At 35.5% G+C, this 16541-nt stretch overlaps 1 protein-coding gene across 4 annotated transcripts in view; it reads right to left on the bottom strand.

Annotated features, from left to right (window-relative positions):
• The window catches only part of LIN7A (lin-7 homolog A, crumbs cell polarity complex component), a 144262-nt gene that overhangs the window by 67749 nt on the left and 59972 nt on the right, over positions 1-16541 (bottom strand). Inside the window, exon 2 of one of the 4 annotated variants that reach the window (XM_039472420.2) lies at positions 1941-2010. The exons of the other annotated variants lie outside the window; for them this stretch is intronic. Coding sequence (XP_039328354.1) covers positions 1941-1979 — 39 coding nt within the window. The 5' untranslated portion in view covers positions 1980-2010. The remainder of the gene's footprint in view (positions 1-1940; positions 2011-16541) is intronic. 4 annotated transcript variants of the gene reach the window in all.

Genomic DNA, 16541 nt, shown 5'->3' with positions numbered 1-16541 from the left:
TTGCTTGAACCCAGGAGGTGGAGGTTGCAGTGAGCAGAGATGGCACCACTGCACTCCAGCCTGGTGACAAGAGTGAAACTCTGTCTCAAAAAAACCAATAATAATTCATATGCACTACAGAAAATATGTACAACATATATATATATATATATATATAAGCAAGAAATTAAAATGATTAACAGTCTATGATATTTACTTTTAATCTGTTCATTAGTTTTGTTACATCAAGCCAATCGTTACATAGTTTTTATAATCTAATATTTCGTTTTGTTTTTCCAAAGTGATCTTTGGTATAATATCTTTTTAAAATTATTATTATACTTTAAGTTGGGGATACATGTGCAGAATGTGTAGTTCTGTTACATAGGTATACATGTGCCATGGTGGTTTGCTGCACTCATCAACCCATCATTTACATATATATATATATAGTGAACACTTTCCCCACTAATTAAATATTCATTTACATTATTTTAAAGGAGCCATCATACTTCACCTTATAAATATACCTTAATGCATTTATGAAAAGATCATTGAAAAATGAATAGCACTTTATGGATATATTGCCATAGTCTGAAAGTTTGTGTCCCCTCCAGTTTCATATGTCAAAGTCCAGTCATCAATGTGATGATATTAGAATTATTTAAAGACTCTTAAGGTAATAGTTGTGTGACCTTCAAAATAGATCTCAAAATAGAGAAATAGATGATTTGGTTCTTCTCCAAAGAAGTTACTAGATGCTTGAGGTATAACCATCTCAACTATGACCAAGTCCTTCAGCTTATACTATCCCTATGGAAAGTGAGGCACAATTTGATAATCTGTAAAGCTTGCAAAAAGAGTTTCATCAGATTTCACAATTTCCAGTAATCCTGTAAAATTATGGATCTTAACCTTTTCTGTGATACAACTGTATCTGACCTCTTTTCTTGAATTGATTATATTGAAAATAAGGGCTACTATTGATTTTTTTTTGTAGTAATGTTGTATAAAGTCTCTGCAAAGACTGAATTAGCAAATACTGAAATACTGCTTCTAGAGAAAATGCATCGTTAGGTTTCTCTGAATCTCTGGTTACATTTTCACCAACAATCAATTCAAACTCTTTTATGAATGTTTTTTATTTAAAGATTTCTTATTTAATACATATTGTTGGTTCATTAACGTTGATCTCAAGGCCAACAGTGATATAATGCATGTCTGAATGAAGCTTATTTAACACATATTTTCTCTCTAAGGCACATCACCAACTTCTTGTACTGACAAACAGTAGATAGCACTTCAGCACGCTGGTAAGGGGCCATTTTAAACAGCAAAATCACCAAGAAAAGGCACAACAATGTGATGAATAGGGCACTAAATAGACGGAAAAAAAAAAAAGCCTACTTTATTACCAGTTGTATCAGGAAGGCAGAGCACTGCCTTGTTCATCCTCAGCCGGCAACCTGAGTGTATTTATTAGATGACTCAATTTTTTCTACAGAAAAAGAAGGTATAAAATTAAGGATTCCAGATTGGGCTTACCTTTACTAACACCATCCTGACTCACAAAATGCCAGACTACCCTCTTCACAGAGAGGAGTTTTCCATTACATCTTTTCTCATGTGTTCTGTTGCATTCAACTTATGGTCAATGCAACATGCTTGGGTCTGTATAATTAATGATGGATGTCAAGACCATAAAACAATCACTAGGTTCTGATTTGTAACCTGAGATGGGCTCTAGCTCTTATGCATGTGCAGCTTGGATAGAAAGAATGAGGAAGGAAAGGAAGGGAATTTTAAGGGCTGCTGATTTAAGGCTGACTTCTATTAGAGTTCTATTTCGAGTTCATTATTTCAAGGACTAAATAGACACTCAAAAATAATGATTTGGTTCTCTACTTTCTTGTAGATTAAAATAGGTAATTGAACCAGTAAATATGCATAATTAAACTTACCTTATTTATAAAGGTAGAGCCTAAATCAAGTTCTAACATTTGATCTACAAGAAGGCAGTCAACGTGTCAGCTTAAAGAAGAAAGAAAAAGAGCACATAATTATCTATCCAAAGATGCATGTAAACTTAGCCAAGCTGCATTTAACCAAAGATTTCATTTGGCCTGAGTTATCCAAGTTTCCCAGGCCCCTTGACCTTCTATTCTGATGAGTGTTTAATTATACATCCTAATGGACATGATGGCACCATCATCCAAGGAGGAGAGAAAGAAAGTTCATAATGACCTTATTGGCAGTAACATGTAAAAAAAAAATCTTGATGTGGTCTACATGATGTGGCATTTTGACATAGTCCTTTTAATATAGAAAGGTAACTTTAAAGCATTTTTTAAATGACCAAGTAGCAGATACAACAGACATCTCTGGTCCTTACCTATCCTATACCGCATCAGGTGGTATGGCTTACGATGCTTAAGAATAGGGTAAGTGTCTGGGCGCGGTGGCTCATGCCTATAATCCCAGCACTTTTGGGGGCCAAGGTTGGTGGATCACGAGGTCAAGAGATCAAGACCACCCTGGCCAACATGGTGAAATCCCATCTCTACTAAAAATACAAAAGTTAGCCTGGCATGTTGGCATGCGCCTGAGGTCCCAGCTACTTGGGAGGCTGAGGCAGAAGAATTGCTTGAACCCAGAAGATGGAGGTTGCAGTGAGCTGAGATTACACCACGGTACTCCAGCCTGGTTACAGAGCAAGACTCCATCTCAAAAAAAAAAAAAAAATAGGGTAAGGACGTTTCTTTTGCATGTAAGCTGGAAACTCTTTTTTAACAGCTAACTGATGAATGATGACTCTTTTTGTTGTTGTTGTTTATAAATGTTGTTTACATTAAAATGTTTCTTTGAAGAAAAGGCAGCAGCAAATATTCACTCAGTCCTCAAAATGTATCTGGAATTTTGTTTTTGCAAATATCTCACTGAATTGAGTGAAATTTCATGTAGTTTTTAAAATACAAAGATTTGTTAAAACATTTATATAGATCTTATTTCGTTATTTATATCTATAGAAATTTCAAAAGACAAAGTTACATTCAGAAGTTTAAGGGCATAATACTTGTAGCCACTGTAATTGTTTCTGTGTTGAAATGAAATCAGCTGACCCAAACATAAGGCTTAAGATGACATGTCAAATCAATTCCGAGACTCAAGTCCCAAGGCTTAATCCTACTCCTCTAACCATCTCCACTCCACTTGGGATTTGCATAAGATTTTGTGAAAGTTGTTTCCATATCAAAATGAGAGAAAAAAAAAAAAAGAAATGAATCACTTTATTGATGCAAAAAAAAAGAAAAACAAACAAAAAAACCCAGCAAAAACATGGAGAAAATAATGGCTGTTTACATTTGCCATTTTAGGATAAAAGCATCTGAAATTTTTGTTTTGAAAAATGATTTTTTTTGTTTGCCAGGAAGTAGACATGTGTTTTCATTAGGAACATTGTTGGAAAATCCCTGCAAAGAGAAACATCTGCATCATTATCACTACTGTCAGAAAAATTCCCTGGCATGCAAAGCAGTGAATGCAGCTTGTCTCAAGTAACAGAGACACTAACTCATTAAAAAGCCCAGACCTGAAAATGAACTAAACTTCATTTAACTTTTGGAAGTGATATGCCAGCTTTAATTACAGTATGGAAAAAGAAAGGTATCAAAATACAACATTTTTTTATGTGAAAAATATTTCATACGACATTTCTCTCTAAAAGGGAAAGTAGGTCAGTTTTATCAAAGTGAAAGAAGATGTGAATTTGAATGCATTATTAACCTGTCTTTGGGGATGACAAAAATCTGCCTTTGTATTTCCATCACTTTCAAATTAAATCTTATAAAAATTTAAGTTAGTTTGTAAAGCGGGGAAAGGAAAGCTCAGAAAGTTTTAATTAGGTTGAAGTGCTTCATTGGTACTTACCCTCAATCTGGTAAATGCTATCAATTCATGTAAATGCAAAGAATCTCTCAGACACTCACATTACTCATTCATTTTTACTGGAGATAATTGTCAGCATAGATCAGCATTAAGGATAAACAACCTTCTGATTCCATGCCTGTTTCAAAGTTTATGGTGTCTTCTTTATGTTCTTACTACCTACCTAAATGCATATTTTAAAAAGTCTTTCACTTAAAGAATAAGATTATGTAATCATATTTCTTATCTGTTAAGCAAGTTATCTCTGTGTATTATAAAATTAAAGAAATTTTACACTGATACGGCTTATGAAAGGCAAAGCCCATTCAACTGTCATTTAAAAAAAAAAAAACAAGTTGTTTTTTTAAACTGAGTGGCCTATCCTGCTGTTGGATAAGAATAAGGATGCCTACTTATATAATATCCATCCAGTTTTTATAATCTTACTAAAGGATGAAGAAGGAAATCAAGGCCCAAGTCTAATAACTGAGCAATGGAGAAGAGGAATGAGATTAACAATAGCTGTGAGAAATCAAGACAGTCTTCCTTGAAGCTGGTAGTTTTCTCTAGCAGCTGTCATATTAGATCACAATGTAGTGTGATCACAAACATGGTCAGGAGTTACAGTGCCAAAATATTCACTTTGGGCTGAAAGGTGACACATATTCTCTGCGAGATGCTGGATCCAATGAACAGTGTTTTATGTGAGAAAAGACAGTCAGCTTCCCTCTGTATCTCAGATAAGGAAAAGAATTTAAGACATCACTATGTGATCTGCAGAGGTAGATGATGATAAGTTCCCCTCCTCAAAATAAGTGGACATAGCCTTTCAGAGGATAGAGAATGTTTTTTCTGTAAATTGGTTGAGGCAAGGAATTCTTGCCAGGATTCACAAGAAGCTGTCAGGTTTGTGGCCTATGTCTCCTATGTGAGTTTAAATCACTATGGACAATTTCTTAGATAGTTTCCTAAATTATAATTCTTAGGTCTGACAAGAGGTAAGGTATTAGAGGGCCTTAATCAAGGATTTAGCAGTGATGTTTTTAAAAGGGTGTGCATGTGTTGTGTGTGAGTGGAGGGATTTGTAACAAGTGACAAAGATAACCAATCTTCCTCTCTTGAAATTAGATATAATAGAATCCAATATTTGTTTCTCTTATGCAGACATATTCTTCAAAGTAAATTTAATAAAGATGAAAGGAGTATCTTTTAATGATTTTACATAAATTATACTACAGGTTATTTAATGGATACAAAGCTTTATCAAAGGAAATAATCAGTGAAACTACTCTATCAAAAGTAGTTGGTACTTGATTATATTTGAATATAGTTCAAAGTGATTGCCAAGTAAATATAGTTCAAACTGATTGCGTTGGAGTTGTTTTGAAAACTCTGAAAGCATTTTTGTTGACTCTATTATATTCTTCTTAATATTTTTCTGTCTTATTATCCAGGGTACCTACTTACACAAATAATGTTTACAGTCTGGATTTTCTTTTTTAGTTTAAGTTTTGTTGTTTCAATTGTGAAAAACTCAGATAGAAAGAAAAATATAATCCAAAGTCACTCAAACCGTATGGTTTCTAAATGTTGCTACATAGTGAAATCACCTGGGGATTCTTAAAATATAGTCATGTCTGGCTCCCACCCCAATATTCTGATCAAACTGCAATGGGCTGAGAGCTGGCCATTGAGACTTTCAAAAACACTCTGGGTGATTCTTATGTGCAGCACAGTTTGGGAACCACTGGCTCAAACAATGAGAAAAACTAATAACAATGATGATAGACTGGATAGGGAAAATGTGGTACATATACACCATGGAATATTACGCAGCCATCAAAAATGATGAGTTCGTGTCCTTTGTAGGGACATGGATGAACCTGGAAACCATCATTCTCAGCAAACTGACACAAGAACAGAAAATCAAACACCGCATGTTCTCACTCATAGGCAGGTGTTGAACAATGAGAACACATGGACACAGGGAGGGGAGCACTACACACTGGGGTCCGTTGGGGGGTAATGGGGGAGGAATGGGGGGTGGGGAGGTGGGAAGAGATAGCATGGGGAGAAATGACAGATACAAGGGAGGGGAAGGAAGGCAGCAAACCACACTGTCATGAATGTACCTATGCAACAATCTTGCATGTTCTTCACATGTACCCCAAAACCTAAAATGCAATTAAAAAAAAGGAAAGAAAAACTAATAACATGAAAGTTCAAGCTAAAGCAAATCTAAGGACTTAGTTCAGAGACCTTTTTTTTTTTTTTTTCATCAGAGACACCAGGTTTTTTACACCTCTGAAATTCTTAGAATGCCAGCTGTGTCTTTGGAGGCTTGTTCTCCTCACCATCCTCCAAAGGCTGCCGCAGTTTCAAAAATCACATACAGACAGGACAACACCCAGTAGAAAAGAGAAAATTACTGGTTCCTATTTCTCTTCTTTTTTCATTTTTATTTTAGAGACAGAATCTCACTCTGTCACCCAGGCTGGAGTACAGCAATGCTGTCATGGTTCCCTGTAGCTTCCAAATCCTGGGCTCTGAGCACCCCCTTGCCTCAACCCCAAGTTGCTGGGATTACAGGCATGTAACACTGTTCCCAGCTAATTTTTACATTTTTTATAGAGACAGGGTCTTGCCATGTTGATCAGGCGGTCTTGAACTCCTGGCCTCAAGCAATCCTGCCATTTCAGCCTCCCAAACTGTTTGGATTATAGATGAGACCCACTGTGCCTAGTCCCATGTCTTTTTTAATAGCCATCATGTTTTCCTCAGAAACTCACCCTTGGACTTCCACTCATGCCCCGTTAGCTGGATCAGCATCACATCCCCCCTCCTGACAGGGGAAATGAGACCATGACACCTGCTTTAGATTAAACCAGTCAGATTTATCCACCTGCCAGAGATAGGGTCACCTTTTCCCTGAGTCAGGCAGGGGCTTGGAGGTGGTATAAACTTGAACAAAATCATTCTGCCAGTTAAGAGAGAAGTAAAGGAGACTGTTGGTAGCAACTCTGGAGTATCTGCTGTATTTCTTTTTTTCCATGTTCTAACAGATAGCTTTCAATCTACTTGGATAAGTTTTCTCTTATGGAAGACTTCTATGAATTTTCTTTTGACATCCTTTCTATATGAACACCATGCTCCTTAAGGATACATCATGAAGATAACAGGGTTCAGAGAAATGCCAACCATATATAACCCCATTCCTAGAGCATCCTGCTCTAGGGATTAAGGTCTTATAGTAAATTTCAATCGTTTACTTCAAAAAACGTTTTTCCCTCTTAAAAAAACGTTATTGTGGTAAGAGCCCAATATCAGTAAACATCAAGTATTTTCAACTTATGCCTTGCTAGTAGTACTTGCAACCCATCTCCTTAATACACAGAAATATGAAGAGAAATTTCTGCTGCATTTATTATATCTTGTCAATATGATATACTGATATTTCAATTTTCACTTGCATATACTTCAGGTTTAGAGTCCACATGAAAATACTTCTTGAAATGTTACACTGATAGCAAAGCAAACTGAAAGCTGGAAGCAGATATTTCAGCTTCCTCTAGTGAAATAATGGAAGATTAGCAACTTGACTGCAGCTTGGTAGCACTTCTTTTTCCTGATAATGTTTAAGTCGTCTTCCCTAAGCGTGTAATAATCATCATGAGAGGTCATCTGCCCGACCAAGGTAATCATTCACAAAGTTCTTCCAGCATGCAGGTGTTTGCATACTCAAGGATAAGGAGACATCTGTCCTGCTGGTAAAAGAGGAAAGAAACCACAGGACTTAACTCTTTTCTTCACAGCTATGTGTTATGTGTCTTTTGATAAAATTCAGGTCAAAGTTTTTGGGAAGTAATTAATTCAGAAACCAGGAATATTACCTCCTCAGTTGCTCGCAGAGCCCATTGCTAAGCTTCAATTAACTGAAGATAAACTATCTAGCAGGTCAGATCACTAAAGGCCAGTACTTGCCTCTAGGCTGGTTTCAGGAGGGGCCCCTATCAAACATGACTACTATCAGGCACCAAAACAGGATCACCCTCGCAGACATCCTAGAGAAGAGACTTTTCCAGTGTTAAAAGCTAGACCCACTGCATCTCAACTGCTCTGCGCTTGACACTTAAGAAAGAATGGGTAAGAAGGCAATATGTTATCTAAACAATGACACAATTGCCAACAGAAGTTGCAAAGTGAAGGAGAAGGTGAAGTTAAGGCGGCCTCAGTTTGGGTTAGGTGGAGAAAAGGCATTGGTATGTAGCACTTTAACCAAAGCATCTCAATCTACTTTTTAAATTTTTTATTTTTTTTTTATTTTTTAGAGGTTGTGTGATGTAGTTCATGAGACAAATGAGCAGAATTCTAGGCAGCTCAAATGAACGCTTTGTGGGAACTCACATTGATAGTTTAGGATGCATACATTCTCTGGTTACACAAAGAGCATTTTGAGCTCCCTTTAGAGGATTCTGTAGTGGGGGGAGTTCTATGGACCTGTGAACATGTCCTATCACTTCTAACTAACTCAAACTGCCTAGTTGGATTGCTTAGTTGTCTGGGGGTGGATTCATCTAAGGCAGAAGGCACTGCACTCCGTCTGAGCACCACAGGAGAGGCTTGGCAAAGATCTGCAGAGGTGTGGGCAGAAAACCACGTCCATTGGCACCCTCTGACTTTATTTTTCTCATACCTCAGGAGACCTCAGATAGACATATACTTAATTTAAAAACTGTTGGGAATCATTTCATGGAATAACATTTATTTTTGAGGATTCTAAGAAGTAGACAGCCAAAAATAGTATAGCTATTGTCAAGAGATTTAAATGTCTATGTAACTACTGAGATCATAATTCAACCGCATTATGCCTACGGATCTTTTTTTTTTTTTTTCATTTTTGCAAATGGTCTTCATTTTAGTCTGAGAAGGCAACACTTGAATGCTCTTAACTCTGGCCCATTGGGTAATTGAACATGACTTATCTTAACAGTGTTTCATGGAAACCTATCACACAAAATATAAAATTATAGAGTCAAATACTTCTAGGAAGCATTTCTCAAGAACTTTGGAGATCATGGAGAGAATGTCAGCACATGATCCTAGGAGAGGCCCCAGATCTATCTCCCTGTGATAAAGGCACACCATGACAAAGAATATGTTAGGGGAAATCTTGTCCCATACTTAGCACAATTAGTGTTTCCATGCATATTATAAAAAGTTGGTCCTTTGTTAAAACACTGCCATTTGCCAGGAAATTTAATAATGAATGTTTAAATCTTGGATGAATACAAAATGAGTGACTCCCCTAAACTGTACATTAAATAATATTACTTGGTACCCTTGAGATTTTTCAGTTATTACTAATGTCAATATACTCTCTCTTTCAATGACAAGAAAGGTGAATTGTGCCAGTGCACATGATTAGAACTAATGGACATACAAATACTGGGCATGTCCTGGGAGAAGCATGGAGAACAAGAAGATTAACAGAAGTGGGGAGCACAGAGATCTCACGATCTCTGTTCTTATAACAACATGGAGGACTGAAGAAATGTTCCAAAGATACACTAAGTCATAACGACCATCACAAATATCTATTATGTTTGGCACCCTCATGTATGGATTACTGGGAGACCACAAAGGGGTAGACAAAGTCTCTTGTAACCAGAAATTATAAACAGGAGAAAATTGTTGAGCCAAGACTATGGCCAGATTATGTATAGTAGAGTCAAGCACATCAGAGTGCTCCTCCAGGTGCTAGCTGGAAATTGAAATTGAAATTGTATGTGAATGTACCTACCATAGTACAACAATATATCTTTCCCTTTACATATGTGAATGTACCTACCATAGTACAACAAGTATATCTTTTACACAGGGAAAGATATATTGTTGTACTATGGTAGGTACATTCACATACACAAATTTTGGGCCAAATTTACCTTTGTATGTGAAAAATTTAAATATAATATATTTGTCTTATTTTAACAGCAAAGATGCTACGGAATTATTTGTATACCTCAGGAAAAATACTCTCCCAGTAATTTATACACATCAATTATTTGTATTGACCTCAGTCATTGCAAAATTCTGTGGTAATGGAAAAATTATTCAAATAGAAATGATCTAAGGTCCAAGGTCATAAAAGTAGTAATTGCTATATTTTTGAAGGAACCAGTATTAGACAAAATTAAGACATCTCAGGCTGAAAACAGTGCAGGAAATACACCAATCTAATTCAGATTTTTTTCCTCTTTCAGTCACACTGGAAGATAAAAATGGGATGAGAGGTGGGAAAGAGAATCTGTCAGTGGTTATTTTGTTTTAAAAGACCAAGTCAAAGGGGAGGTAATAGAAAAGAGTGGGTAATAGGAAATGTCCCTTGGAGTTAGCATACAACATATAATGAGTGTATTTCCTAAGTAGCTTGTTACATTACAATAAAATTATGTATATTAAATTGCAGTGTCTGAAATAGTATCTGTAAAAGGTATTTCTCTATTAGGAAAGCAAGTCAACAAGCTTAATTGTATTGCAACTGCTTTTAAATCAAATTAAATAGTGTTATGTATTCAAATTAGCTATTGCATTGAGGAAACCTACTTATCTTACGGTTTTTTTCTTAGTTGTCATTATGTATATCAATCCCAAACACACTGAAATAGACTTCAATAAACATGTTTTTCTAACCATTGTAAATATTGCTTTATCAAAAGAAAATACTTGTAAATATCAGAACATTTGACAATGAATAAACCAAACAGCTAGATAGAGACTAATTTATAAATATTTTGCTTGCAAACTCATTTTGAAATAAGCATTAATTGTAAAGGAGCTTTCACAACTAAATATAAGTTTTTGATGTTCAAATATTTCTAGAATCTTATAATAGACAAATGTAAACTTTTTTATCACTAGGAATTCAATGAGGAAAGCACTTTTTTTTTTTTTTTTTTTTTTTTTTGAGACGGAGTTTTGCTCTTGTTACCCAGGCTGGAGTGCAATGGCGCGATCTCGGCTCACCGCAACCTCCGCCTCCTGGGTTCAGGCAATTCTCCTGCCTCAGCCTCCTGAGTAGCTGGGATTACAGGCATGTGCCGCCATGCCCAGCTACTTTTTTTTTTTGTATTTTTAGTAGAGACGGGGTTTCACCATGTTGACCAGGACGGTCTTGATCTCTTGATCTCGTGATCCACCCGCCTCGGCCTCCCAAAGTGCTGGGATTACAGGCTTGAGCCACCGCGCCCGGCCTGAGGAAAGCACTTTTTAACTTCTACAAAATGGAAATATTTTATGTAATATAAGAATATTAGTTAATATTTAAAGTATTTTTCTCACTGCTAGATCATTATGCCTATTTAGCTAACTAAAGATAGCATAAATGTTTTAATTTTTTTAAAGCTGTAGCTCAACAGAGTCCAATTTTCATTATATAGAAATTCAAATTGAGAAAAATATATTTGTATAGTTACATGTTCAAATACTGGACACTTGCATTTTTTTTTCTTTGTGCCTGGCAATGAAAGTATTATAAAACTATAATTGGAACAATAATCAATTTCATTTATTTTTATGCCATTGTGATTCAATCAACATTTAAAGTCAACTCTTTGTTACCCAAGTTTATCATTACTAAGACGAAAATTTGAATGTAAAGCATGATTCAGTGATCCTACTACTTGCAGTCCTTAAGTCATGGAGATCTTGAAAAATTCCTCCCTCGGCTATAATGATAAGCCAAAATTAATTATGGCAAATGAATATTCTAAATGAATCTCTTCCTCTTAACTATTATTTGAATAATTGCTTATGCTTGACAAGATATTTTTCATGAAATATAAACAATGTGATTTGAATCACATTCGTAATTGAAAACTCTTCAACCATAGTAATTAATAAATTACTGCCTTCTCATGGGACTATCTTCAAACATTTAAAATATTTGTTATTGAGAAGTTCTGTTGAGCTACTATAGTATATTCATAATTTTCTAAGATCTTAAATTTCTTCCAACCTTGTCATTTGGCTGTTTTAATTTTTAGTTTTCATTGAAATATACTTGACAAAAATCTTTGTCACATTTGGAGAAAGGACATATTTTATAGCTTATTTAGGAAAGTCTAATTTACTCAGTTAATGTCTAGCATTCTCAATTCTCTCAACATGCTATGGTAGTTGGCTCTATCCTGGACACAAAATAATTACTGTCCCATATATGAAGAGATCAAATGATTTAAAAAAATTATTGAATCCAGTTGCAATTCACTTTCTGAAATATGGAGTCAACAATAACTGACAGCTAAGCAGGTGGTCATAGAGGAAAATTAGCAGAATATCCTTTTGATCAGATGCACTGTAAGGCAGAATTCTTTAATTTTGCTTGACTGCCAGTAAACTTCTCCACATTGTCTCCGTGTGGGTTTATATCTCTCAGAACAGTTATCCTTGAGTATTCTTTAGAAAGATGTGTGTGGCACTGTTCTCTTTATATGGCTGTGTGCCTGTTGATAGCCCAATTGGTAAGACCTGAAAATTGTGTAGAAAGATGTGTAAAGAAAATGTTAGGAAATCAGTGAAAGGGAAAAAATCTAATCTATTGGGTGTTCCAGAAAGGCTAATTCCCCTCTCCTTTCCTGACCTTAAAACAGAGGAACAAGTCAAGCACAGTGGCTTACACCTGAAATGTCAGCACTTTGGGAGGTAGAGGTGGGTGAGTCACTTGAGCCCAGGAGTTCAAGACCAGCCTCATCAGCATAGTGAGACCTTGTTTTTACAAACAATTTTTAAAAATAAGGCGGGACATGGTGGCATAAGCCTGTAGTTCTAGTTACTCAGGAGGCTGAGTGAGATAGGAGAACTGCTTGAGCTCAGGGGTTTGAGGCTGCAGTGAGCTATAATCACACCATTGCACTTCAGCCTGGGGAATGGAGGGGGACCTTGTCTCTTAAAAAAAAAAAAAAGTAAATAAATAAAAGTAAAAATAAAACATTCCGATTTGAAATAAGAGAGAAATATCTTTGCATTTAACACAGAAAATGTACACCTGTGGATTTTCAACAAGGTTATGTTTTCATTGGCTATTTAGACCTCAATAATTTATCTGTCATTGATGCCACTGGTCACCAGTCCATCTCTCCAGAATCAAGATTGAAAAGAGAAAGAGGGTATGTTATTGAATCTCTCACCTGGTAATGGTAAATGCTTTCTTATATTTTTGTTGTTGTTTGGTTGGTTACTTATCTGATTTTTATGTTTGCTGTTTTTTTTTTTTTTTTTTTTTTTTAATAGTCCCTGAAACCCTGAAACACTAGGAAAGATGCCTTTTAAATTACTGCTGTTTTGCCTAACAACTGGTAGGGCTGGGTTCTGTAGGTGCACTTCTAGGTGCTAGCAAATAGGGAATAGGCAGTAAAGTACTCTTGGGCTGGACTTTAGGCAGTAGGATATGTCTGGGATGTCCTACTGTTGATCTACGGGAAATAGAAAATGTAGTTCAAAGTTTCCAAGTATCAGGCTTAACAAAGCCTGGGAGTCACTTATATGATCAACATGTTGACATGGGAAAACAAGGTAGCTTGGGATAACAAGATTACATGTCACAGATTTCTTTTCTCTCCACTTAAGAAAACAGGCTTTCTTCCTAACTCTGTGGCTATTGGTTGAAAATGATTTTTCTGGCTTTAGTGCTAACTTACTAAGAAAAGAACTATGGGCACATTTAAATAGACATGCATATTTGTGGTAGATCCAGAAATACATTTGCTAAAGTTTGGTCTTAAAAAATACTAAATTATTCTAGAAAGAGCTGAAATTTTCTGAAAATGTCATAACCATTTTAATGAAATAATGCCAATTATACAATGACTAGTAACTAAATTTTTTTACATTGTTTCTTGAAAACTTGAATAACAAATATATGAGAAAATATAATACTAAAAGACAATATATTGTCTTGTGTTAACTGAGGCAAAGAAAGGACAAAAAGGCATACTTTTTTTTTTTTTTTTTTTTTTTTTTTTGAGACGGAGTTTCGCTCTTGTTACCCAGGCTAGAGTGCAATGGCGCAATCTCGGCTCACCGCAACCTCCGCCTCCTGGGTTCAGGCAATTCTCCTGCCTTAGCCTCCTAAGTAGCTGGAATTACAGGTACGCGCCACCATGCCCAGCTAATTTTTTGTATTTTTAGTAGAGACGGGATTTCACCATGTTGACCAGGATGGTCTGGATCTCTTGACCTCGTGATCCACCCGCCTCAGCCTCCTAAAGTGCTGGGATTACAGGCTTGAGCCACCGCGCCCGGCCCTAAGGCATATAGTTTTAAAATCATTGTTGGTACAAATGGAATGTATATGAATAGGGATTGGGGAGATGGGAATCATGGTGAAATTTTCCTATTTTAACTCATTACTGACAAGCAGTAAAATAATGTTTCATTATTCCCACATTCCAGAATGTTCTGTTTTAGCTATTATCCATAACAAGTAAAACTAGAACTAGACTGGGATCTGGGAGATTTTGGTTCTGGTGCTAACTCAGGCACTAAGTACATTGAAAGACTACTTAAACTTTCTGCATCTTATTTTCTCATCCATAAAGTTATGTTTACAGTAGATCAAGGTGCCAAATGGATCAGTCTCAGATTTACCAACTCTTTTAATTTTTAATAAAAATATTTTCACATATGCATTTTTTTCTGGAATAAAAAGCCCATAATTTTACCAGATCCACAAAGAAGTTCATGATATCCCAAAGGCAAAGAAAGCACAGCACCAGATGCTTTGTACGGTTCTTTTTAAACCTGTATATATTACCAACTTTTATGCATACACTATATGAAAACTCATATGTTACATATTTGCACATTCATAACAACATATATATATTTATGCAAATACATAAAGAACCCTGAAAAATTGGCTCTAATTATAGATCACTTTTCAAGGGTGGAAGCCATTTTAATGTAAGATCTTATTCTGAACTAGAAATATTAGCATTTTTTTGTCTGCAATTTGTATGAGCTCAGAGTCCCATTTGATAATTCAAGATTGATGAAAATCAGAGATGTGTTTATCTACTAATAAAAATGAGTCATTTTAAGGAATTCCCCATGCAACCAACAAATATTTATTACATACTCATTATTTGGCTGATAACATGCTAATTTTCTGTTATTATTAAAATACACATCTTCCACTTGCAGTCTAGGTAGAAGGTAGATGACTATTACTTAAAACTTTAATTAGCTTTAATAAGAAAAACAGAGATCCAGAAATTAAGGATTTAAAACTGTTCTAACTTTTTTTGAGAGCAGTAGGCTGTATTTTATTATTATTATTTCTTTCCCCCTTTGGATCTCAGGTGTAAAGAATAGAATTGGAACCACCATAATCTTTAGTTTATGGCACATACTCATCACTACACATTGATCCATGAGTGCCTTGGTTTTCTTAACCTACTTTTACACACACACACACACACACACACACACACACACACACACACAGTGCGGGCGAGAGAGACAGACAGAGAGAGACAGAAACAGATTGAAATCTCCCACTGAAATAAAAGCTGCAATCACAAGTAGTTAGGATCAAAACTATGTGCCACCCCTTTTCCCCAAACTCATTCCCTTGGCTTTCCCAGATGAATTAAGCAGGGCATTAATGAAGGGATGAGAACCCAGAAACAGATTCCTATGTGGAGACTATGATGGATAATAAGGTGTCGGATCAGGCAAACTTCAATAGGCAATAAAGGTAAATATCTTTTAGACACTGGGATAGGGAAAGTTTTCTGAAGTGAGATATCCAAAAGGCATATTTTAAACAAGATCAATGTGAACATTTAAAATTAAGAAATTTATTCATGAAAGATACCCTAAAGAAAAGTTATGAAGGAGGAGAATATATTCACTATATACACCACCCAAAAATAACTACTAATAAGAATATATAAGAATATGTAAAAGCCAAAATTAGTAGAAAAACACATAAATGGATGTTTCACAGAAAAAGAAACACATATGGCCAAGAAGATACATTTAACAATTGACTGATCAAGTAAACATCAATGGTAACTGCAATGAGATCCCACTGCATTGTAGATTCCATTGGTGAAAATTTAAATGTCTCATATACAAGTGTTGGAGGTAATATGGATTCCACAATTATACATTGTTAGTGTACAAATTCGAGTAATAAATTTTGAAAACTGTTTTGCATCTCTTAAAGTTGAATATTTTTACACTTTATGACCCAGAAATTCTACATGTACACAAATATCCCAGAGAAGCCTTGGTCATCTTACGAGAGACACATGTATGTTAATAGTAGCACCTAACATAATAGTAAAAACCTGGAAATAACTCGAATGCCCATCAATAAGAGAGAGTGATTTTATAAACTGTGATATATTCACTCAGTGATATATCACACAGCAGCCAAAGCAAGTGAACCACATCAATGCAAAAGTTACTGGATCTTAGTAGTATTATAGTAAGTGAAAGAGAACATTCCCCAAATATTTCAACAGTATTGTTATCTCTTTATAACATTTTAAAGAAATAAAATTAAAATAAATGTATTTTAGAAAAAATATACTGCAATCAGCCTATACACAAAGAAAAGCAAGGAAATAATG

The sequence above is a fragment of the Saimiri boliviensis genome, chromosome 7 (assembly GCF_048565385.1).
Source record: "Saimiri boliviensis isolate mSaiBol1 chromosome 7, mSaiBol1.pri, whole genome shotgun sequence".
Classification (NCBI taxonomy): Eukaryota; Metazoa; Chordata; class Mammalia; order Primates; family Cebidae; genus Saimiri; species Saimiri boliviensis.
This window is presented reverse-complemented; position numbering and strand designations above follow the sequence as displayed.